We start from the raw sequence: 25,166 nt of genomic DNA, 5'->3' as shown, positions 1-25,166 counted from the left end.
GAAACATAAGCAAGTAAAAAAAGCATAAAATGTTTATAACCCTCCTCACGCCTAATATCGTCCCATTTTGTGTCCTTATTTATTTACAGAAAATCTACAATGAGAACTGCAACTTCAAGGAGATTTTCCTAGAAAACTACTTCAACGCTTACTCGTCTGTTAAGTCGAGCAGAGACGGCAAGGAGATGTTCATTGCTCTGTCTCAAAAGGGCAGACCACTGAGAGGGAAGAAGACCAGGAGGGAACACATCACCTCCCACTTCATTCCCATGAAATGCAGAGAGGAGGAGAGGACTGGCGTCTGAGAGAAGGAGACTGAAAAAGGAAGAGGTGACTGGAGCCTGAGAGGAAGACAGGACTGAAAGAGGAGAGGAGGAGAGGACTGAAGGAGGAAAGGACTGAAAGAGGAGAGGAGAGGACTGAAAAAGGAGAGGACTGAAAGAGGAGAGGAGGAGAGGACTGAAAGAGGAGGAGAAGACTGAAAGAGGAGGAGAGGAGAATATGACTGAAAGAGGAGGAGAGGACTGAAAGAGGAGAGGAAAGAAATGGGGCTTTAAAGGAGGAGAGGAGAGGATGGGCCTGAGAGTTGAGAGGACTGAGAGAGCAGAGAGGACAGAAAGAGGAGTAAAGAAGGATAGGAGAGAGGACTGAGAGAGCAGAGAGGACAGAAAGAGGAGGAAAGAAGGATGGGAGAGAGGACAGAGAGAGGAGGAAAGAAGGATGGGAGAGAGGACTGAGAGCAGAGAGGACAGAAAGAGGAGGAAAGAAGGATAGGAGAGAGGACAGAGCGCAGAGAGGACAGAAAGAGGAGGAAAGCAGGATAGGAGAGAGGACTGAGAGAGCAGAGAGGACAGAAAGAGGAGGAAAGAAGGATGGGAGAGAGGACAGAGAGCAGAGAGGACAGAAAGAGGAGGAAAGAAGGATAGGAGAGAGGACAGAGAGGACAGAAAGAGGAGGAAAGAAGGATGGGAGAGAGGACAGAGAGCAGAGAGGACAGAACAGAAAGGACTGAAGCTGTGACGTCTGGATGAAGAGACCCATGTTGGGATTCTTGGACGTTGTGACGGCTGAGCTGCAGATCTTTGTTGTATAATTGAATATAATCTAACTCCAGTCGGTACAGTATACCACTTCAGTCACGTCATATTAGCTGTGAAACACTGAGAAAATACAACTACTCATCATTATCAACAACTCCACTCTCCTGGCTGGTACAATGTAAATAAGTTCTGTAGTTACTTATCCTTTCATGTGCCAAGGTTTTTAGTGTAAAACTGATGCACGGTCCTCCTCAGGAGTGCGAATGTTAAAGGTCCAATGCAGCTGTTCTGAGTAACAATTAAGTACCTTACTGTGATTGATTTCAATAAAAATTGTGAAAAAGAAACAACATTTGCTTCTTAGCAAAGAGCAAGTTTCTCAAGCAAGAATTTAGCTGGAACAGTATGTGATTGGTCTGAGTGGGGAGGGGAAAACTGAAAACTAGCTGTTATTGGCAGAGAGATGTGAAACTCTCTTTCTTATTGGTGATGTCAACAGGCAGGCTAAAACTCCACCCACCAAAACAGGCTGAAATGTCATGCAGTTATCTCAAACAGCTCCTACACTAAAAGGGAATTATCATGATTTTCAACATTTCACAGTATTATTCCAACCTCACTGTGTGGAAATATATCTAAAACAACAGGTAGTGGTCAATAATACTAACAATATCCTTGATATGGATGAAGTCAAGCACTCTGTTTCAGCATAACGGTTGTTTTGGGATAAACGCAATACAGGGAAAGTCATTAGAAAAGGGATGTTTGAGAACATTTATAATAAAACTGTTCCTACTGACTGAATTCTCCAGGTAATGTCAAAATGTAATGTCAAAATGTAATGTCAAAGTAAGCTGATCAGTCACTTACTTTACTCAAGAAAAATATTATTATTGATAATAGTTGTACTATTATACTAGTCGTACTTCCCTTATTATAATGGGTAATAGTGTAATGAATATAGGAGAACTAATAAAATACAGTTGGTATTTACCTGGAATTTGCAAAAACAAACAGCTGGTTATAATTTGTATTATTATGGGTGGTTCGAGCCCTGGATGCTGATTGTCTGAGAAACGTGGTATATCACCGGTATGACAAAACATGTACTTTTACTGCTCTAATTCCATTGGTAACCAGTTTATAATAGCAATAAGGCACCTCGGGCGTTTGTGGTATATGGCCAATAGTTGCTTCATGCATAACAGCCCTTAGCCGTGGTCATATACCACACCCCCTCGGGCCTCATTGCTTCATTATAGACTACTTAATCAATCAAGAAAATTTTAAACAATGTGATATCAAATGGCACCTATTGCAGTGCTCCATGTTTCATTTCATCCCAAACATTCTAAGAGCTCGTTACTGAGTAATAATTATTTGTTTCAATGTTATGTCTAAGAGCTAGTAACTGAGTAATAATGATTTGTTTCCATGTAAGTAAATTGCAGGTAGAAAGCAGACTGTAAAATAAAGTGTAACTAAACAGAGTATAATAAGCAAACAGTACCATATACATATTAACAGGTATGAACTGTCAGCAGAGAACTACCAAAGCAAAAACTCAGTTGGCTTGATGTTGGATCAATGTAAAGACAGACAGCAAGCTGGACTTGTCTTTTCACTGTACAAGTGTTCAAAGCATACCATATACATACATACATACATACATACACACACAATATATACAGTATATTGATAAATATATATGTACGAACTAAAATACATATGTAATTACATGTGACAGCTACTCATTGACTCCCAATGAATTTACTAAGGTTTCATAATGACTGTGTACCAAATGGCACTGTATTTCCTACATATATAAAATAATGTACTTTGTGGGATAAATAAAGTATTTTTAATGTAATTAAAAGTAGTGCACTATGTAGGGAATAGGGTGCAGGGAATGTGGGGAATGTGGGACGCAGGTTTAACAATGCAAGAGTGTAACGCTGATGATGCTGATGAAGTTAGGAATGATATCTGGATTAAAGTACAGAGACACCAGAACACACAGCGTGTTAAATGTGTATGTTATACTGTATGCCTTGATCTTCCTCCACTATAATTAATGATTATATCAATTGTTAGCGTTGTTCTCTGTTATGCACCTGACGTGTTAAATGGTATTTCTTTAAACTAGCACCCTATTCTATATATAGTGCACTACTTTTGACTGGAGCCCTATGGGCCCTGGTTAAAAGTAGTGCACTACTCAGACAATAGGGTGCCATTTGGGATGTATACAGGCTTTTTTTCTGTTGAGACATTCCATGTTCTGCCAGATACCATAATGCTTTACTAAGGTATTGTTGGTCTCACTAAGGAATTGAAGTTAACTGCAGCAACATACCAGAGGCTTCATTTAACCACTTCATTCCTTTAATCTCTTCTGTTTTGGGATGTTCCTGAAGCACATCACATATACCGTACTCGTCATCTCACTACCTACAGAAAGACCTTTTAAATAACGTTTTAACAACCTTTTAAAGACATTCACTCTGTCTGCACAGTTACAACTAAACTGCAAAATGTCCATACTGGCCTATAACGTTTGTGTTATTATCCATTGTTTTAACTTATTATTTGTGTTATTTATATAAAAAACAAAGAGGAGTTATTATGGGGTGTTTGGAGTGTAAATTATTTATTTTTTAAGATGTGTTTTGCTGCGGCATCTTTGGGGACATAAACCATGCCCTCATTCTGCCACTACCCATAATCCTCGCTGGCCAGGAGTGTGAGCAGAGGGTTCGGTTTGAACCAGAGAAACAACAACATATCACCTGCCAACAACACATTCGAGGAACAGCAAAATACAAGACATTCAGAGAATAACTGAATGGCAAAATACAAGACATTCAGAGAATAACTGAACAGCAAAATACAAGACATTCAGAGAATAACTGATCGGCAAAATACAAGACATTCAGAGAATAACTGAACGGCAAAATACAAGACATTCAGAGAATAACTGAACGGCAAAATACAAGACATTCAGAGAATAACTGAACGGCAAAATACAAGCCATTCAGAGAATAACTGAACGGCAAAATACAAGCCATTCAGAGAATAACTGAACGGCAAAATACAAGACAATCAGAGAATAACTGAACGGCAAAATACAAGACATTCAGAGAATAACTGAACGGCAAAATACAAGACATTCAGAGAATAACTCGTCAGGAATATAAAAAGGATCCTCTGTGCTGATGTCATATGGATAATAAACCAGCATATATCTGACAACTTAAGTGTTTTTTATTTTAAATACAGACACTTGATATACAGAATGGCATAGGGTTCCACCATCCTACTATGTTCTATAACGGCGATGCTATTGACCCTGTTAAAATCCGTAATATGGTCCTCGGTAAAGATGGAACAGATCATGACGAGAGGTGGGGAGTGTGTTATGTACCTCCATTGAAATTGATTTGCAAAGTTGGATCAAAATTGGTGTCATACTGCCTTAGATGTGATGGTAGGAAGATTTGATTTTAAAATTGAGCATTAATCAATGCCTCATGTACCATAACAATGTTTTATACCTTATATCATATATCATATAGCATACAGTATTATTGGATTGTGGGTTTACCTGTTAAACCCTGACAAGAGACAAGTATCCCTGTCTGGTGATCCTCTAAGATATTGTAGGATCTTACAGCATCTTCTAGGATCTCGAAAGATATTTTCAGGATGTGAGCTTGGCTGGGATCTCAAAAACATATTAAGAGATGGTGAGTCAAGCCCCCTACAGATCCATATATCATTCTAACAACACCTTCCATTAGTCTCTTCATACTGATGGCCTAAAAATAACCTTGTGCAGTTTAAAGGTCTGCTGCAGGTCTGGGTCCTTCAGACTGCCGACGTTAATAAAACTCTCAGTCTCACTGTGTTGGAGTTTTCTCCAGAGATGTTAACCAGACTAGTTCCCATCTTATACAAATAAAGCACTAGATAATCAAATCTGCTGTCCTTTGTCCCAACAATATTAAATACACATTGGGAAGATACATATGGGAAAAGTTTAATTTAGATAAGGGTTCAGCAGGGAGATGCATGAGACACATGAATGACATTATTCCTTGTCTGATAAGGTACATCAGAAAAACAGTCCTGGATACATCTCTTAATTTGATGCAGCAGCGGATAAAAATATGTCAACACACGAACTACATGTTGAAGTAACTCCCTCATAAATGTATATTGTATTGAGTGAAATCTGAGAGCTGTCAGATTGAGGGGAGAGTGTATTGGCAGGCGGCCACACACACACACACACACACACACACACACACACACACACACACACACACACACACACACACACACACACACACACACACACACACACACACACACACACACACACACACACACACACAGGCAGATAGATGAGAGCTTTACCTTCTGTTGGGGTTCACATCTGGCTCTGAGTAGCTCTGACAGATAAAGAGTCAAGTTGAGAGAGCAAACCCCAGAATAAGGTTGACCCAAACAAAGTCTGAGCAAGGTGAAGGCTTCTGCCAAGTCACGCAAAGTTAGTCTTAGCAGATAATTTGTAACATGTTAAAAATGTAAACACATTTCTAACTCAAGGCTGTGGATTCCCAACAGGCTGTGGAGGAGACTGCAGCCAACAGGAGCTAATGGGGTTGTAGAGAAGGCTAGGCCTGCTAGGAGCATAGAGGAGAGAGAAATAGCAAGGCCTGCTATAAACATAGAGGACAGAGAGCTAGCAGGGCTTGCTACAAACATAGAGGAGGGAGATAACTGGAGGTTAGGCTTGCTGGTTAGGAAAATAAAGGAGAGAGGAGACTATATCATCCCTCTAATCACTCTGACATCAATGCAAATGTATTCAAAAATCGAATCAAACATTTAATGAGAGCCCATGTGCTCATGGCTATGCAATTGCATGAGAAAACAGAGTTTTGATGGCCTCTATTAGAAATTTGATCCCATCAGCTTTGTAAAGGCCTACTATATATATTTCTCAACTTTCCTAATATTAAGCACATTGCTTCTCTTTACAACAGGAGTATAGCCTACCTGACTGGCATGAAAATGAACCACGGGAAAAGAGTCCTCCATTCACTATTTAAGTGCATTGAGACAGGTTGAAACAAATATCACAAATATATTATTTAGTAAATGTAAAAACAATATTGAATTAAGAATAGTGTAATGGGTGACAAAATCACTTGTAAATTATATATTATCAATAGTAAATGATGCCCAGCTTGTGAGCAGTAAGGCAAGAAACACGTCATGCCTTTTTTTGTGACTTTTTTAAATCATAGTCGCACACCTCATGTAGCCTAGCCCATAGGCCTATATGTTTTGATAAGGTTTGTATCATAATTAAAGTGGCCAAATAACTTCTTACAACTAAGCACATTAATCCGCTTTACAACCGGTGTAGAGCCTAACTGGCATACATACAATCTGTAATACATTTCCTATCTGAAGTTCATTTTGAGTTTCAAGTTTGAGTTTCAAGTTTGGGGAAGATACATTTTACCATAAAAATGCACCTTTATAATGAAGAATTACACGCATAATCGCATTTGCAGTCACTTTTGAGAATGATAATTGATTGCATTTTGGAACATTTGTGCTTATATCCTAGTGCCGTGTGCGCATTGCTGCACTTTTAATGTGAAGAAAAAGCCTAATAGTTTATCAACATTTTAAGCTAAACGTTACGATCTGTTGCATCATTGCTTTTAAAAGGTTTTTTGATGCTAGTGATTGTATTAATTTGGGATCTATCGCATCTCACACTGAAGGACAAGTTGAAAAATTTAATCGGTCAACTTTTGTACTATGGGGGATAGTACAGTAGTGGCCAAAAGTTTTGAGAATGACACAAATATTAATTTTCACAAAGTCTGCTGCCTCAGTTTGTATGATGGCAATTTGTATATACTCCAGAATGTTATGAAGAGTGATCAGATGAATTGCAATTAATTGCAAATTCCCTCTTTGCCATGTAAATGAACTGAATCCCCAAAAATAATTTCCACTACATTTCAGCCCTGCCACAAAAGGACCAGCTGACATCATGTCAGTGATTCTCTCGTTAACACAGGTGTGAGTGTTGACGAGGACAAGGCTGGAGATCACTCTGTCATGCTGATTGAGTTCGAATAACAGACTGGAAGCTTCAAAAGGAGGGTGGTGCTTGGAATCATTGTTCTTCCTCTGTCAGTCATGGTTACCTGCAAGGAAACATGTGCCGTCATCATTGCTTTGCACAAAAAGGGCTTCACAGGGAAGGATATTGCTGCCAGTAAGATTGCACCTAAATCAACCATTTATCGGATCATCAAGAACTTCAAGGAAAGCGGTTCAATTGTTGTGAAGAAGGCTTCTGGGGGCGCAAGAAAGTCCAGCAAGTGCCAGGACAGTCTCCTAAAGTTGATTCAGCTGCGGGATCGGGGCACCACCAATACAGAGCTTGCTAAGGAATGGCAGCAGGCAGGTGTGAGTGCATCTGCACGCACAGTGAGGCGAAAACTTTTGGAGGATGGCCTGGCGTCAAGAAGGGCAGCAAAGAAGCCACTTCTCTCCAGGAAAAACATCAGGGACAGACTGATATTCTGCAAAAGGTACAGGGATTGGACTGCTGAGGACTGGGGTAAAGTCATTTTCTCTGATGAATCCCCTTTCCGATTGTTTGGGGCATCCGGAAAAAAGGTGAGCGCTAGCATCAGTCCTGTGTCATGCCAACAGTAAAGCATCCTGAGACCATTAATGTGTGGGGTTGCTTCTCAGCCAAGGGAGTGGACTCACTCACAATTTTGCCTAAGAACACAGCCATGAATAAAGAATGGCACCAACACATCCTCTGAGAGCAACTTCTCCCAACCATCCAGGAACAGTTTGGTGACGAACAATGCCATTTCCAGCATGATGTAGCACCTTGCCATAAGGCAAAAGTGATAACTAAGTGGCTCGGGGAACAAAACATCGATATTTTTGGTCCATGGCCAGGAAACTCCCCAGACCTTAATCCCATTGAGAACTTGTGGTCAATCCTCAAGAGGCGGGTGGACAAACAAAAACCCACAAATTCTGACAAACTCCAAGCATTGATTATGCAAGAATGGGCTGCCATCAGTGAGGATGTGGCCCAGAAGTTAATTGACAACATGCCAGGGCAGATTGCAGAGGTCTTGAAAAAGAAGGGTCAACACTGCAAATATTGACTCTTTGCATCAACTTCATGTAATTGTCAATAAAAGCCTTTGACACTTATGAAATGCTTGTAATTATACTTCAGTATTCCATAGTAACATCTGACAAAAAATATCTAAAGACACTGAAGCAGCAAACTTTGTGAAAATTAATATTTGTGTCAATCTCAAAACTTTTGGCCACGACTGTAGATTGACATAGGCTAGTGCTTTTGCTGTTCGTTAGGCCTGCTCATCTTGTTGGCAGACGAAAAGTAAATGTGGACAGTTCCAATATCTTCCAACATCTTCAATATGCACTTAGGAATTTGATTAGGACGTGCAGTTATGCCCCAGATGGGTCTGTCTTCACTTTTAGCCTGTGAAAAGGATCTGATCACATGACGTGCATTGGCTAATAAGAAATTAGTTATCTGAGAGAGCCATGTGAGTGAGAGATGCTTTGGCGCATGCAGTCGGGGACTTATAATTATTATATTATAAGGGACTTATAATTATTATATTCAATCCAAGGACACAACATCCACTGGCCGCAAAAGGAATGATTTTTTGAGTGGGATGCCACTGGGAAATTCGAGGCATGATCAAGTGCTTGTCAAATTGTGAATGAGAGTGATGAAGTGTGTTCAGCCTGTGTAAAGAAACAAAGCAGAGCTCAGGCCTTTCATGCAACTTTTTTCATATCATCATTAGAGTCACATACAGCCTTAGAATGTATTACAAATCTAAACATACAGCCCAAAGTTTGTATCACAACTAAAGTTGCATAAATAACTCTAAATGAAGCATATAGGAGGACCTGTTTCTTTGTTAACTGGTCAACACAGAATAGCCGGATGTGCGCACTCCCTCTAATCGTTAGGAGAAAATATCATTTCTATTTTATTCAGTTATGTTCAATTGCATTCTTCATACTATAAAATAATTCCACGGAATTCTAAGCAAACATGTCTGCTTAATATTTTTTTATTATAAATATATTTTTACCTATATTTAACTAGGCAAGTCAGTTAAGAACAAATTATTATTTACAATGACGGCCTACACCGGCCAAACCCGGATGACGCTGGGCCAATTGTGCGCCGCCCTATGGGACTCCCAATCACGGCCGGTTGTGATACAGCCTGGATTCGCCAGGATGTCTGTAGCACTGAGATGCAGTGCCTAAGACCGCTGCGCAACTCAGGAGCCCAATGAAGTAGTGTAGCCCACAACCATATGAAATAGCCAGATCAGGGCCTAACATAAGGTCTCAGAGTATGCTTTTCTGTTCTTCTGAAATAGACTACATTTCTTTAGACCTGTCTAAAATAAATAATGGAAGACAGACACATAGTGGAAATTACAAACTTCAGAAGCCTTTTCTAACCAAAAATACACTACAAGTTTTAAATGTCCTGCATTGCAGGAAAGTTATCCTTCAACAGGGTGATCAAATTAAGATCCTACATCTGTAGGGAGTCAAACATGTGTATCCCAAACATTCCAAGACGATCACCTCTCCTTCCCTTTTGCTTGGCTGTAGAAATAGAAACCATACAAATATTAGGGGTCGTCCAGTCTCTTTTATTCCAGTTTGTTGTATATTATGTTTGTCCTGTGGTCTGCAACCAAAAGGCCTAAAGAACATCACCAAAACAAGATGGAACCTGAGACAGGCAGAACAGTAGCCTGACTGGTCTCAACACTATATGTATGGTCTTCTATTATTCAACAATACTGTGAATGTGGATAATGAAAAGGATAACCCTCAGTCAATCTGAAACAACAGGTCAGTATGTTTAGTCTAAACCCTCAGTCAGTCTGAAACAACAGGTCAGTAGGTTTAGTCTAAACCCTCAGTCAGTCTGAAACAACAGGTCAGTAGGTTTAGTCTGAACCCAAATGGCACCAAATCCCCTGTATAGTGCACTACTTTTGACCAAGGAGAATAGGATGCCATTTGGGATGCAGATGGAGTCAGAGTGGCATGAACACTGGTGATGAGTGGAATCAGCTACAGTAACATCAGTAACATCAGTGTTGCACAGCAGCAAACTCTCCACTTGTTAAAGTAATGTGAGGAACGATCTACTACGATCCAGAGACACACTTTAAGCACAGCGGACGGCAGTAGGCCCTGCATGCATTTGTGGCGAAGCAGGAACAAATGAGACAACATGTGTGCTTAATGCCAACAGCATGTGTGGAGGGAAGGGTAGGGGTGAGAGGGGAAACAAGGGGAGAGGCGGGAGGGTGGGAAACAAGGGGAGAGGCAGGAGGGAGTCCAGGGGGAGACTCGGGGGAGGTAGAGGAGGGGGAGACCCAGGGAGGCCCTGGCAGCAGCTGAACTTGATACATTTGAACCTTGTTTCCCCCAGAGAGTCTGGAGTGTTTGGAAGCTTAGCACGGAACCTCCAGAACACCACAACACTTTGAAACAGCACTAACATTACACACTCTCCTGTCTAGTGACAAATCTAAACCACAGAGAGAGATAATCACACACACACACACACACACACACACACACACACACACACACACACACACACACACACACACACACACACACACACACACACACACACACACACACACACACACACACACACACACACACACACACACACACCGTATAAATCCATGGCTGATAGTTATGAGCACAAGCTACAAACCAAGATCAACAGAATATTGTGAGAATATTAGTAAATGAATTTCATTTCCCACTTTCTGGTAAGTATTCAGTTGTGTCCATCCTCTAAAGCTGTCCACAGTGCAGTGATGGTTTGTTGTGTGCCAACACTCAGCGAGGCCACGGCACCACAGTCAGGATGACTGGACAGTTTAACGTCTAACTATCAAGTCATGCCTTCACTACATCACAGCGTTATGTGACAGAATAGATGTAGTCTAAACCCTCAGTCAATCTGAAACAACAGGTCAGTAGGTTTAGTCTAAACCCTCAGTCAGTCTGAAACAACAGGTCAGTAGGTTTAGTCTAAACCCTCAGTCAGTCTGAAACAACAGGTCAGTAGGTTTAGTCTAAACCCTCAGTCAGTCTGAAACAACAGGTCAGTAGGTTTAGTCTAAACCCTCAGTCAATCTGAAACAACAGGTCAGTAGGTTTAGTCTAAACCCTCAGTCAGTCTGAAACAACAGGTCAGTAGGTTTAGTCTAAACGCTCAGTCAGTCTGAAACAACAGGTCAGTAGATGTGAATCTGAAACAACAGGTCAGTAGATGTAAACCCTCCGTGAATCTGAAACAACAGGTCAGTAGATGTGAATCTGAAACAACAGGTCAGTAGATGTGAATCTGAAACAACAGGTCAGTAGATGTGAATCTGAAACAACAGGTCAGTAGATGTAAACCCTCCGTGAATCTGAAACAACAGGTCAGTAGATGTGAATCTGAAACAACAGGTCAGTAGATGTGAATCTGAAACAACAGGTCAGTAGGTTTAGTCTAAACCCTCAGTCAGTCTGAAACAACAGGTCAGTAGGTTTAGTCTAAACCCTCAGTCAGTCTGAAACAACAGGTCAGTAGGTTTAGTCTAAACGCTCAGTCAGTCTGAAACAACAGGTCAGTAGATGTGAATCTGAAACAACAGGTCAGTAGATGTAAACCCTCCGTGAATCTGAAACAACAGGTCAGTAGATGTGAATCTGAAACAACAGGTCAGTAGATGTGAATCTGAAACAACAGGTCAGTAGATGTGAATCTGAAACAACAGGTCAGTAGATGTGAATCTGAAACAACAGGTCAGTAGATGTGAATCTGAAACAACAGGTCAGTAGATCAGGTCTTACCACATGCTGACTCTCCATGGCTCTTCCCGGACGTGTTTACAGGATCCAGCCAGCCCAGATTCCAGCTCTGCCATGACAACAGGGTGGGCTTCACACCTAACAGAGACACACGGGAGACAGACAAACTATTTTTAAACACTAACTGTATGTTGTTCTTATCAAAGGACGGCCCAAAAACTGTCAGACTCCAGCCACCCAAGACATAGACTGGTGTCTCTGCTACCGAATGTCAAGCGATACCGGTGTTGTTGGTCTGGAACCAACAACACCCTGAACAGCTTCTACCCCCAAGCCATAAGACTGATAAATAGTTAACAACATAGCTACCCGGACTATCTGCATTGACCCTTTTTGCACCAACTCTTTTGACTTATCACATACGCTGCTGCTACTGTTTGTTATCTATCCTTTTGCATAGTCACTTTACCACTACCTATATGTACATATCTACCTAAATTACATTGTACCCCTGCACATCGACTGAGTACTGGCACCCCGTGTATATAGCCAAGTTATCATTACTCACTGTGTATTTATTCCTCGTGTTACAATTTCTTTCTAAAATGTTTCTATTTTCTCTCTGCATTGTTGAGAAGGGCCCGTAAGTAAGCATTTCCCTGTTAGTCTGTACCTGTTGTTTACCAAGCATGTGACAAATACATTTTGATTTGATCTTTGTTGTTCTTTGTCATTTACAGTTTGTCATTTTGTTGTTTAGAAAGTCTGTAATGCATTGAGATGTTAAACTGCTCTCTAAATACAGCGTGATGTGGTTGCATGCCATGATCACCAGACCCAAACAATAACACTAACCTGACACCCAGAGGGAGATGAGGTCAGTCAGGTCTGTCTTGAAGTCATGGCCTAGACGTTCCATGGACTCAGGGAACGCTCCGTAGAATGCTGCGTAAACCGCCTGGGCCAGGCAGTCTGCATACACCTGGAACACACACAGTCTTTACTGTAACTGGTGCACCTGTTGTCTTGCACAAACACTCACACTTGTCTTTTCTTCAAGTAAGTTAAGGGCAGGGATTTTGCAGACAGCAGCTGTTTTTGAAGAAGGTTCTACTTGCAATGACTGTGACAGCTGAATGCTCTGAATGTAAGTCTCTCTGGATAACAGTGTTTGTTAAATATACATAAGTACCTTAAAGAGCTTGTCCTTCAGGTCCATCTGAACGGTCATCAGCAGAGAGACAAAGGCTCCAGAGATCCGATCAAACAACTGGCTCTCCTCCTCCACATTAGGCTGGGAGGATATTGACACACAATTCCACACTGTAAGGTACTGCAGGCTACCTAACCTGACAGCATCCAACAACTGTCAGAACATATTCTAAAATAAATGTGCGCACAGAGCCATACATTTCATCATTTACTCAACTCTATCAGGAACTATTACGTACAATATTTACATATTTCAATAGTTCTATTGTGCATACACTTTCTATTGTGCATACGTGTGTAAGACTGCCTCTACTTAATACTGAGTATATCATAACTTAGTTGTGGAATCTGGCAGAAACCTTCAGATAAGATCATCACTGCACGCATTTCCTATAAATCACATTCATCTATAAATACTATATTACCAGTGATGGATGTACTGTACAGGCTGGAGGAAAAGACTAGTCTCCCCCATCATCTGCCCCATATTAATATATGTATCAAAGTTACATGTCTTGGTTGCATTGTGCGTTGATACAGTGCATCACAAAGGTTGGAGTGAAGTCACCTTAAATGTGTGGAGGAAGAACCACCAGAATGTGTCTTTGAGAACAGCCACGGACAGATCACACAGAAAGAAGGGCCTCCAGATCTTCAGGAAACCTAGCTGCAGTAAAGAATCACACACACATGCACACACACATACGGCAGGATTAATGATGATTAGCCTAACCCCAATGAGAAGGAATTGTCCTGTTATGTACACAGCAATTAAATGGTAATTGCAAGAGTGGTAATTACATAATAATTGCACAATAATTATTCTTTAGTATTTTGATAACTCATTGAAACAGCCACCATGACCTTGGCTGTTGGTAGGTTGTTACCAATTGTGTCGGTAAATACCAGCTGACACAGGAGTGTTAAATAAAGCATTACAGATAACTAGCTAATCTCTAATCTACTTTTCAATGAATACCAATCCACCCTACCGTTAAAGACTGCCACACAGCAGCATAGCTACAGTACATATGTGAGAGATTAATCATATGTGTTTGGAATCCGATCGCATGCACGAGAGCGGGAGAAGGCCACATTCAATACACATGTGCTTGACGTGCATGCGAAGTTTGCATGCGATCCCTTTCTCTTTTTCCTAAAAGCTGTGACAGCTCAGGTATCTGTGAGACCTGACATAACATAACAAGTCTGCTCTCCATCACCCGGACCGGCCACATCTGGCTTTCAGCGCAATGGATGGATATTAGTGTTTGTGGTCATAAATAAGACCTAGCCCAGCGCTGGTTTACTCTGCATTTCATTTGTCTCTCCGTTTCTGTATACTGTATAGTGCACTACTTTTGACCAGAGCCCTATGGGAAACTCTACGGGTCCTGGTTAAAAGTAGTGCACTATATAGGGAATAGGGTACCATTTAGTATGCAGCCTGGGACTGTTAATACTACAGGACTTTAATAGGAGCCTGGCTGCTCCTTAGATGAACGTGATTGGTTGCAGAGCTGCCACAGTATTCCCCTGTGATGAGGGAGAGCAGAACTCTGGTCTGGTACACACACACACACACACACACACACACACACACACACACACACACACACACACACACACACACACACACACACACACACACACACACACACACACACACACACACACACACACACACAGTAGATATGAGATTGCAGGTACGTACATTAAAGCCTTGGGCCTCTGAGACGCTGTCCAAATGCTGTAAGGCATCAGGATGTCCTGGGATGTCAGTGTCCTCGACTACATCAAACCCTGGGTAGTCATAGTCCTGGAGAAACACAACTCATTAGTTTAACTAAGTAAACACCAGAGAGATATGTCCCTCATGGTGTAAAGAGCCATAAACAGACAAGACAACAGACTCACCTTGATGTCCAAGCTCCGCGACACTGCCTCACTCTGGAATTAAACAGTCAATGTTGTTGTGAATCAGAATCATCCTACATAAATGATCAAATCTAATACAAATAATTATAACTGCAACACTGCAATTTCACTGTCTAAAAATCATTACCTGCTCTTTGATGATTCGATGTGCTCTTTGCACATACTTTTTATCTGAGAAAGAAACATTGAGATAATGGCAACGGTATCACCACTTCACAGCAGCCCTATGTTTCAATGACCTGGGTTAGAAATACACAACTTGGCCTGATGGTGGATTTGAGAGCTGTGGGTATTGCAGCTACTTACATTTATTCATGTCATCAAACACTGACTCCGCATTCTTGTTTTTGCTCTGTTCTTGTGACATTATGGATGCATGTAGCTTTATCTTGGAATATAGCTCCTCTATGCTCTTGGAGAAGGACATGGTGACGTCCACTGGGAATGGCACGTTTACTTTAAAGTAGTCATATATCTGTCTGGGATGACTGTAATGTTTGAAGTGGGATGATATCTCTATATTCTCCTCAAACGCCACGGGCCAGTCAACCTACAGAAAATGTTGAGAGACCGTTTCAGTATCATGATGTAGACCTATGTGAGTATTTATGTTGATTATTATCATGCTGTTATCCATCTCAAATACCTACACTACCGTTCAAAAGGTTTAGAACACCTATACTCATTCAAGGGTTTTTCTTTATTTTTACTATTTTCTACATTTTAGAATATTAGTGAAGACATAAAAACTATGAAATAACACATATGGAATCATGTAGTAACCAAAAAAGTGTAAAACAAATCAAAATATATTTTATATTTGAGATTCTTCAAATAACCACCCTCTGCCTTGATGCAGCTTTGCACACTCTTGGCATTCTCTAAAACCTCTTTATGAGGTAGTCACCTGGAATGCATTTCTTAAAAGTTCATTTGTGGAATTTCTTTCCTTCCTAATGCGTTTGAGCCAATCAGTTGTGTTGTGACAAGGTAGGGGTGGTATATAGAAGATAGCCCTATTTTGGTAATTGACCAAGTCCATATTATGAACTGCTGAAATATGCAAAGAAAAACAACAGACCATCATTACTTTAAGACATGAAGGTCAGTCAATACGGAACATATCAAGAACTTTGAAAGTTTCTTCAAGCGCAGTCGCAAAAACCATCAAGCGCTATGATGAAACTGACTCTCATGAGGACCGCCACAGGAAAGGAAGACCCAGAGTTACCTCTGCTGCAGAGGATAAGTTCATTAGAGTTACCAGCCTCAGAAATTGCAGCCCAAATAAATACTTCACAGAGTTCAAGTAACAGACACATCTCAACATAAACTGTTCAGATGAGTCTGTGTGAATCAGGCCTTCAGTGTCGAATTGCTGCAAAGAAACCACTACTAAAGGACACCAATAAGAAGAAGAGACTTGCTTGGGCCAAGAAACATGCGCAATGGACATTAGACCAGTGGAAATGTGTCCTTTGGTCTGGAGTCCAAATTGGAGATTTTTGGTTCCAACCACCATATCTTTGTGAGATGTGATGTGGGTGAACGGATGATCTCTGCATGTGTATTTCCCACCGTAAAGCATGGAGGAGGAGGTGTGATGGTGTGGGGGTGCTTTGCTGGTGACACTGTCTGTGATTTATTTAGAATTCAAGGCACACTTAACCAGCATGACTACCACAGCATTCTGCAGCGATATGCCATCCCATCTGGTTTGGGACTATCATTTGTTTTTCAACAGGACAATGACCGAACACACGTCCAGGCTGTGTAAGGGCTATTTTACCAAGAAGGCCAGTGATGGAGTGCTGCATCAGATGACCTGGCCTCCACAATCACCCAACCTCAACCCAATTGAGATGGTTTGGGATGAGTCGGACCGCAGAGTGAAGGAAAAGCAGCCAACAAGTGCTTAGCATATGTAGGAACTCCATCAAATAGGGTGACTATTTGAAGAATCTCAAATATATTTAGATTTGTTTAACACTTTTGGGGGTTACTACATGATTCCATATGTGTTATTTCATAGTTTTGATGTCTTCACTATTATTCTACAATGTAGAATATAGTAAAAATTAAGAAAAACCCTTGAATGAGTAGGTGTTCTAAAACTTTTGACCGGTAGTGTATACAATTAGCAAGTGAATTCTTACAGCTTAACACATGGTAGAAAACAAAATTGCCTACACTATGTAATCTTTCTTGCCTGGACTGTGCTAGGAACTACTTGTTAACGTTAGCTAACGTCAAATTAACACATTGGCAGCAGTATCTAATAAATAGCCATTGTTTATAAGGCTTTTCTTACCAGTCCCTGATTCCGAACAAACTTTTCAAACGTGCTCAGGATTTCTTCATCGTCCTCTGGGTCTTGTTGTTTAGCCATGTTTTGTCTCTGACCCTCCAAAGATGCTTAGCCCTGACTGTCAAAATATTACGCATGTGTTCCATTGCTAGGTAACAGCTGTAATTAACATTCGCGCCGCTAAATTCTTCCGGTTGACACTTCCGGCGTAGAACGAGTCCATGCTTGCTCCGCTTCAGAGTACATCAACAATTGCTCTAAATCAATTGGATCAAGTCTCATTTTAAACAGGTAACGTTAATGAATTGTGAAATGGGATTTATGTCTTCCACTGTTACATAACATTCCTTGTATCGCTATATGAACGTGTTTATAGCCTCAAGCTAATTTAGCTAGCTATCATTATCTGCAACAAGATTCTAGCTAACTAAGTTAGCACAATGGGTTAGTTATAAAACTCTTTGCTTGCACGCTGCAGTGCTGACATTACCTTTCTCCTAGCAACAGGATATTATGCCCGGCATTCCCCCTGCTAAGACATGCTAAACTTTGGTAATTATATATATATATATATATATATATATATATATATATATATATATTAGCACTCTGGTGCAGTACAACCAAATACTTTTATAACTAAACCAAGATAGACCACAGCCTGTCGTTTCCAATCGGAACAAATTAGTCATAGTGGGCAGAGCCAAGCACCAGCTAGCGAGATTTATATTAGCCCGTTCTAGCAATAATATGCATATTTCCGTTAGGAACTCCAACTCTGAAGTGTGCAATAACTCAATTCACATTTGCGCTCCTTCTAAACCACGCAATTTTTTACAACTTTGGTAAAGGTTAAAGTCTACAAAACGCAGTCCACTCTGTAAATAACATATTCGAGTTTTGGGAACAGAAAACTGTACTGAGATCAAATGTTTCATCAATGAGAAAATTTGCACAATATCTGCCAAAATCCATCTTCTCCCATTGGGCTTCCTCTTACTACCATACTTGGTAGTGAATGGAAAAGCCAAGCAGGGGTTTCACATTTATACATCCGGTGAAATATCTGTCTCATTGTTCTGTGGTACAACTTTTTTTTCACAGCATTGCAACCACCTCTGAATAAATGTATGGATAATTTGATAACTTAAATATTGTATTATTTATATCAGCATTTATTTTGAAAGTTTACACAGATACTGGTATGTTAAGCGATTGTGTAGGCTATATTTAAAGAAAAACACTTTTAATAAAATACAAATAATGTTATTGAAATTATTCAATAGATATTGCAAAAATGGGTCTCTTGTGCTGGGCAACGGGTTTAATACAGAGTACTGGTGACTCCTTACTTCAACCTCTCCTATCTCTGCAACGCAATACACTGTATGTGGAATACTTATTGGCTTGTAGAGAGAACTTTTGTACTTGTTCATGGCGTTTTTTTTGGGGGGGGGGGGGGGGTTGGCTGTAGATGCCACCCAAAAAAAGGTTCCGTTTTTTTGTTTCAATTTTTTTTGCGATACAGCACCCCTACTTCCTGCGGCTATGCCTGTCTCAGCTAAAGTGTGGTGGGAAATACTCAGTAGGGTCTCTACTAGTTTTGGAGGTGGGCTGTGTCGCACAGCCTGCTGCTGGCTTTTCACTCCACCCAATCTGCCTAATTAAATAAAAAATCTATAGTCCCCAAATCAATACACATTGGCTTGTAGAGAACTTTTTGACCAGTCTCGGCTAAAGTGGGTTGGGAAATAGTCAGTAGTCATTGTCATTTGTTTGGAGTGCTCCATGTGAGCAATGAGCATGGGCCTCGTTTCTGTCTTGTTAATGTTGAGGGAACACACACGCCTGAGCACGCATAGAAGTAGCCTACCTGGCCTGCTGCACGCAAATGTAAGAAAATGCCCATTTGGGGATGTTCGATTTTTGATTGTCTTAAATCACCATGTCCACCACTAATAAGCTGAGCTTCTCAGTAATTTTTTCTTCACCTCACACAGTCAGTCAAAAGTTAGATTTTTTTTTATTACATCCATTGCAAATGATTACCTAATAGTTCCTTACAGTAGGCCTATTTGAAAACGATTTCCAACAATCTCCCCCTCGATAATCACCAAGCCTCGGTGTGAAAGCAAAATATCACAATCTGATGATCCCATATATCCAGTCATAAAATAAGTTTCCCTTGCGCAAAAATCTGGGAAACTCTGAGGGCCCGGAATAGACTAGTTGATCGTTACAAGTTCACTAGAGACGGCTTTGGGTCAGATCCAGTTGATTGATTTGATACAATGTTGCACTTCATTAGTGATAGCTCAAGCCAAGACAGACAGATATAAAGGGAGACATGCAGACAAGCTGAGTTGAGAGATGAATGTGAAAGAATCTGAATTTATCAGTATATTTTCTACCGTTTTTATTTGTCGGCTTTATGTATTTTAACTTAGTTGATAATGAAAGTTCTATGCCAACGGCTGCATTGGCCATCTCTGAGCTCCATGCGATCATTTAAGCTATTTAACCGCCAATGATCAGTGTATAAATGTGTCCATATGTCAGAGACTGGTGCTGATTAACATTAAGAATGTTTTGATTAACCACGAGACAATGATTGAGAAACACAAATGTTATTGTTGAAATGAAACTATTCCATGAAAATGTGCGTATGAAGATCATAACTGGCACAGATCGGTAGAAGAAATATGCTCCCCAAACTTGAAACTCGTGTGACGCCTATGAAGTCTTTATAAAATAATTCCCTCCATGTTTCTATGGTTGGATTTTCAAGCAATGTAAGACATGCCTCACAATGTGGTAAAACATTCAGGTTTCAAACAATTACGTATGTTTTAAAAATGCATATTGCCTCCAGCTCACATTGTGAAGTGGTGGGTGATGCACTGATAGCCTGTCTACCATTGTTTTTTTCTCCCGGTCAATTTGGCCGGCAACAGTTTTATCTGCATAAAAAAGAAAGTCTTAAAGCAGGCAATTACCAGCTAATGGAAACCCTGGTAGAGACCCTACGGAGTATTTCCCAGCCCATGTTAGCTGAGACAACTTGTTATGCCTTTCTCTCTACAAGCCAATATGTATCCCATGTACTGTCTATTAGAGTATATTGCATTGGGCGTTAGAGGGGGTAGAGAACGAAGTGCTGCTGGGTATGTATTACAGTCCCACTCCAAAACTAACCATATTTGGTTAGTAGAGAACCTACTGAGTATTTCCCACCCCACTTTAACTGAGATGGGTAGAAAAGTTCTCTCTAAAGACCAATATTCTCAACATACCTGTGTCAACATTGTATTTTTTCGTTATTGGTATTAATGTATTTAAAACCATATATTTTTTGTTGTTGAAATTACTCATTGCATTTTCTTGTGACAATTGAAGTGACCATTGATTTAAAATTCTATATCTTTTGAATGAGTTATCCACATTGCAATGTTTTGAAATGCAGGCTTTTGACTTATTTGTTGTGACTTGCTTAGTAGCGAGCCAACTACCTAGCTAACTGGTATAACTACGTCCCAGGCTGGGCACCTGATTCTCCAGTTTGATGTTTTGTTTGTTGTCAGCCACCTCCAGTTAGTCAGCAGGATGTCCAGTTCGGACGTGCTAGCCAGTCCCTGCGGCGTGGACATGTCCTCCTCTCCCAAATCACCACTGACTAAAACCCAACATCCTGACAAGGACTCCAAACAGAACCCTGTCCCTGCCTCCCCTCCCCTCCATGGCCTGAAGCTGGCTCCCCACAGGGAGCTGGAGCAGGCGCAGCAGAGGGGCAGGCTGAAGTGTTCTAGCTGCGGAGGCTCCCGGATGTTCTTCTGCTACACCTGCTGCTCTTTAGTGGGCGTCAGCCAGCAGGAAATCCCCTCCGTCAAGGTCAGGGAAAGATCTGGCGCTCGGTTCTCCTTATTGGTCCTATTACATTTAACACACACAGGCTTGTAGTGGCCTAATCTGATTGGTTTTATTAAAGCACTAGCCTGCAGACATGGGGGGTCAGAGATAGTAGTACTACTTACGGTGCCTCACACACTAGATTGAAGTGTACTTCGGTTCTGGTGCAGATGCAGGCTTTTGTTACAGCCAAACATGAAAGAACACATAGATACAAGTTTGAGACAATTCCCAGTACATGTGTTGACTGTTTGTATTGGTAATACCTGACCTGTAATTGATGAACAGGGTTGGTCACACTGTAAACTTCCTCTAACTTGTGTTTGCAGCTCCCTATAAAGATTGACATCATCAAGCATCCCAGTGAGGTTGATGGGAAGAGCACAGCCATACACGCCAAGATCCTCGCCCCTGATGATGTCACCATCTACACCTACCCCTGCATACCTGACTATGAAGATGACAAAGTTAGTCAGCTTTTCCTCGTATGAACAAATATTCAGAGAACAATGTGAGCCTGATTAACAAACAAACAGTTTGTCTACCACGTCATATACATAAAAATGTGTCATTCTAACGTAACCTTATTAGATAATATTAATACCATTTGTATTATGTTGACTTGAAATGACGTGTGTGCGCGCATGCATGTTTAGGTAGTGCTGGGAGATTACAGAACCTGGCTGACATGAAGTCAGCTGCCTCCCCTGACGAGGAACCGTCCCCAAAGAGGCCCAGAGCTGAGGAGCCAGGGGCCACACAGCAGGCTGAGGGACAGACATCAGGAGCCACACACACAGAGGAGAGGGGAGGGGCAGCAGGGATAGAGGGCCAGACTGAGACACCAGGAGCCTGTCCCCTCCAGAGAGTGGTGTTCATCGACAGCACATGGAACCAGACCACCAGAATCATCACAGATGAGAGACTACAGGGTAATTATGATAGATATAGCATTGATGTAGCTTAAAGTGCTGTACATTACATGGGGGAACTACTTTGTTATTACCTAGTTATAGCCTACAACTAGAGCCCAGAGTTTTTCCTGGTCGGGTCACAACGTGAACAGGAAAAACTCCTGGCCCTGATGATGACTGATGGGCTGTTCCTTTGTCTGTCCCTGCAGCGTTGCTCCGTGTGGAGCTGAAGACCAGGAAGACGTGTTTCTGGCGCCATCAGAAAGGTTCTCCAGACACCTACCTGGCAACCATAGAGGCTGTCTACTACTTCCTCAAGGACTACCAGGAGCTGTGTCTGAGACAGGAGTACACAGGACAGTATGACAACCTGATGTACTTCTACTGTTACCTACACACACTGATCAACAAGGCTAAGACAACCGCTGGGAGACGCTGAGGACGCAGGGGGGAGAGAGGCCAAAACTACCGCTGGGAGACGCTGAGGACGCAGGGGGGAGAGAGGCCAAAACTACCGCTGGGAGACGCTGAGGCTGCAGGGGGAGAGAGGCCAAAACTACCGCTGGGAGACGCTGAGGCTGCAGGGAGGAGAGAGAGGCCAAAACTACTGCTGGGAGACGCTGAGGCTGCAGGGAGGAGAGAGAGGCCAAAACTACCGCTGGGAGACGCTGAGGACGCAAGGGGAGAGGCCAAAACTACCGCTGAGAGACGCTGAGGCTGCAGGGAGGAGAGAGAGGCCAAAACTACCGCTGGGAGACGCTGAGGCTGCAGGGGGAGAGAGAGGCCAAAACTACCGCTGGGAGACGCTGAGGCTGCAGGGAGGAGAGAGAGGCCAAAACTACCGCTGAGAGACGCTGAGGCTGCAGGGAGGAGAGCGAGGCCAAAACTACCTCTGGGAGACGCTGAGGCTGCAGGGGGAGAGAGGCCAAAACTACTGCTGGGAGACGCAGGGAGGAGAGAGAGGCCAATAGAAGCACAGCGAAGAGCTGCTGGCAAACGCACGAAAGTGCTGTTTGAATGAATGCTTACGAGCCTGCTGCTGCTTACCACCGCTCAGTCAGACTGCTCTATCAAATCATAGACTTAATTATAACATAACACACAGAAATACGAGCCTGTGGTCATTAAAATGGTCTAATCCGGAAACTATCATTTCGAAAACAAAATGTTTATTCTTTCAGTGAAATACGGAACTGTTCCATATTTTATCTAACGGATGGCATCGCTAAGTCTAAATATTGCTGTTACACTGCACAACCTTCAATGTTATGTCATAATTATGTACAATTCTGGCAAATTAATTACGGCCTTTGTTAGGAATAAATGGACTTCACACAGTTCTCAATGAGCCAGGCGGCCCAAACTGCTGCATATACCCTGACTGCATATACCCTGAAGAGAAGTGACACAATTTCCCTAATTATAATAAATTCATGTTAGCAGGCAATATTAACTAAATATGCAGGTTTAAAAATATATACTTGTGTATTGATTTTAAAGAAAGGCATTGATGTTTATGGTTAGGTACATTGGTGGTTAGGTACGTTTGTCGAAGTAGGCGCATCGATTATATGCAACGCAGGACACACTAGATAAACTAGTAATATCATCAACCATGTGTAGTTAACTAGTGATTATGTTAAGATTGTTTTTTATAAGATAAGTTTAATGCTAGCTAGCAACTTACCTTGGCTTCTTGCTGCCCTCGCGTAACAGGTAGTCAGCCTGCCACGCAGGCTCCTCGTGGAGTGCAATGTAGGACAGGTGGTTAGAGCGTTGGACTAGTAATTGGAATACCGATTACCGATTGTTATGAAAACTTGAAATCGGCCATTCCGATTAATCGGTCGACCTCTACGAGGTAGTATCTTTTTGTGTCTAAAATGTATAATGCAAGAAATGGCAGTGGAAATGCTTTTATGCACTAATATTGAGATGGATATCAAAGTAAATATCCAGGGTCTTATTCTGGTGACATGATGATCGATGCTTTGTTGCCGTTTTGACAAATAAAGAATCTGGTTCTTTGTCCATAATAATGTCATGTAGGCTATAGCTACACTGTATCTGGCTCTTTGTCCATAATAATGTCATGTAGGCTATAGCTACACTGTATCTGGCTCTTTGTCCATATTAATCTCATGTAGGCTATAGCTACACTGTATCTGGCTCGTTGTCCATAATAATCTCATGTAGGCTATAGCTACACTGTATCTGGCTCTTTGTCCATAATAATCTCATGTAGACTATAGCTACACTTTATCTGCGAGTGCAGCTGTTGGTTGGAACGCACATGCCAAATCCAGAGTGGATCCATTTGCTATAGAACGCAACAAAACCATCAGTAGAGTTAAATGTGATGGAACCCCATTTATAGTTACTTGTATGTGCACTACATCAAACTTTTATCCACAAGTCAATTTGGGAAAATGCATATGGTTTTTATGCAGATTTTAGAATATTCTGATGGAAACCTAGCTACTGTCTAAAACTCTTGATTTGTGTGGAGGACAAAGTACAGCTCTAATTCGAGAGCTTGAAACTCTTGGCGCTGTCTTTCAGTGATTCAGGTTCACCCATCAGATGTGATGTTCTAAGGAATGGTTGTTACTGTGCAACATGTCATGTGGAATTATGAACGGTATATCACCTGGTCTGTATAAAATGACTAAAGAAAATGTACTGCATTTGTGAATACAGAAGTGTAAAGTATTTGATAAAGGCTGGGGTTGAATTCATTACGCTGGCCATCTGTTAATGTGAACGCTGTGCGTGTAGGTTCCATTACCTTTAACAGGCTAGTTCAACACGCAGCAGGGTTTTGAGCTGCTGGTGTTTACTGGTTGAGAGCCAGTCTATCGTTAGCTACTGGGAGTATGTGGCACT

General features: G+C 41.5%; 3 protein-coding genes across 3 annotated transcripts in view; 2 read left to right on the top strand and 1 right to left on the bottom strand.

Moving 5' to 3' along the window:
• Positions 1-4,297, top strand: part of fgf7 (fibroblast growth factor 7) — a 33,416-nt gene extending 29,119 nt beyond the window's left edge. Inside the window, exon 4 of the mRNA XM_055921885.1 lies at positions 90-4,297. Within this exon, the coding sequence (XP_055777860.1) occupies positions 90-305 (216 nt within the window). The 3' untranslated portion in view covers positions 306-4,297. The remainder of the gene's footprint in view (positions 1-89) is intronic.
• The window catches only part of LOC129854623 (protein FAM227B-like), a 70,737-nt gene extending 52,995 nt beyond the window's left edge, over positions 1-17,742 (bottom strand). The window contains exons 1-9 of the mRNA XM_055921884.1: positions 17,464-17,742; positions 15,459-15,702; positions 15,280-15,323; positions 15,132-15,164; positions 14,929-15,033; positions 13,783-13,881; positions 13,195-13,296; positions 12,858-12,984; positions 12,045-12,140 (exon numbers count right to left, since the gene is read on the bottom strand). Coding sequence (XP_055777859.1) covers positions 12,045-12,140; positions 12,858-12,984; positions 13,195-13,296; positions 13,783-13,881; positions 14,929-15,033; positions 15,132-15,164; positions 15,280-15,323; positions 15,459-15,702; positions 17,464-17,541 — 928 coding nt within the window. The 5' untranslated portion in view covers positions 17,542-17,742. The remainder of the gene's footprint in view (positions 1-12,044; positions 12,141-12,857; positions 12,985-13,194; positions 13,297-13,782; positions 13,882-14,928; positions 15,034-15,131; positions 15,165-15,279; positions 15,324-15,458; positions 15,703-17,463) is intronic.
• LOC129852951 (tRNA-uridine aminocarboxypropyltransferase 1-like) lies at positions 17,665-25,018 on the top strand. The gene is made up of 6 exons (XM_055918551.1): positions 17,665-17,751; positions 21,042-21,348; positions 21,696-21,851; positions 21,903-21,933; positions 22,023-22,298; positions 22,490-25,018. The coding sequence occupies exons 2-6, from the start codon at positions 21,064-21,066 to the stop codon at positions 22,717-22,719; spliced, it is 978 nt and encodes a 325-aa protein (XP_055774526.1). The 5' UTR covers positions 17,665-17,751; positions 21,042-21,063; the 3' UTR covers positions 22,720-25,018.
• The last annotated feature ends 148 nt before the right edge of the window (positions 25,019-25,166 follow it).

Source organism: Salvelinus fontinalis, chromosome 4 (assembly GCF_029448725.1).
Source record: "Salvelinus fontinalis isolate EN_2023a chromosome 4, ASM2944872v1, whole genome shotgun sequence".
Taxonomy (NCBI): Eukaryota; Metazoa; Chordata; class Actinopteri; order Salmoniformes; family Salmonidae; genus Salvelinus; species Salvelinus fontinalis.
The sequence above is the reverse complement of the archived record's forward strand: the minus strand, read 5'-3'. Positions and strand labels throughout refer to the sequence as shown.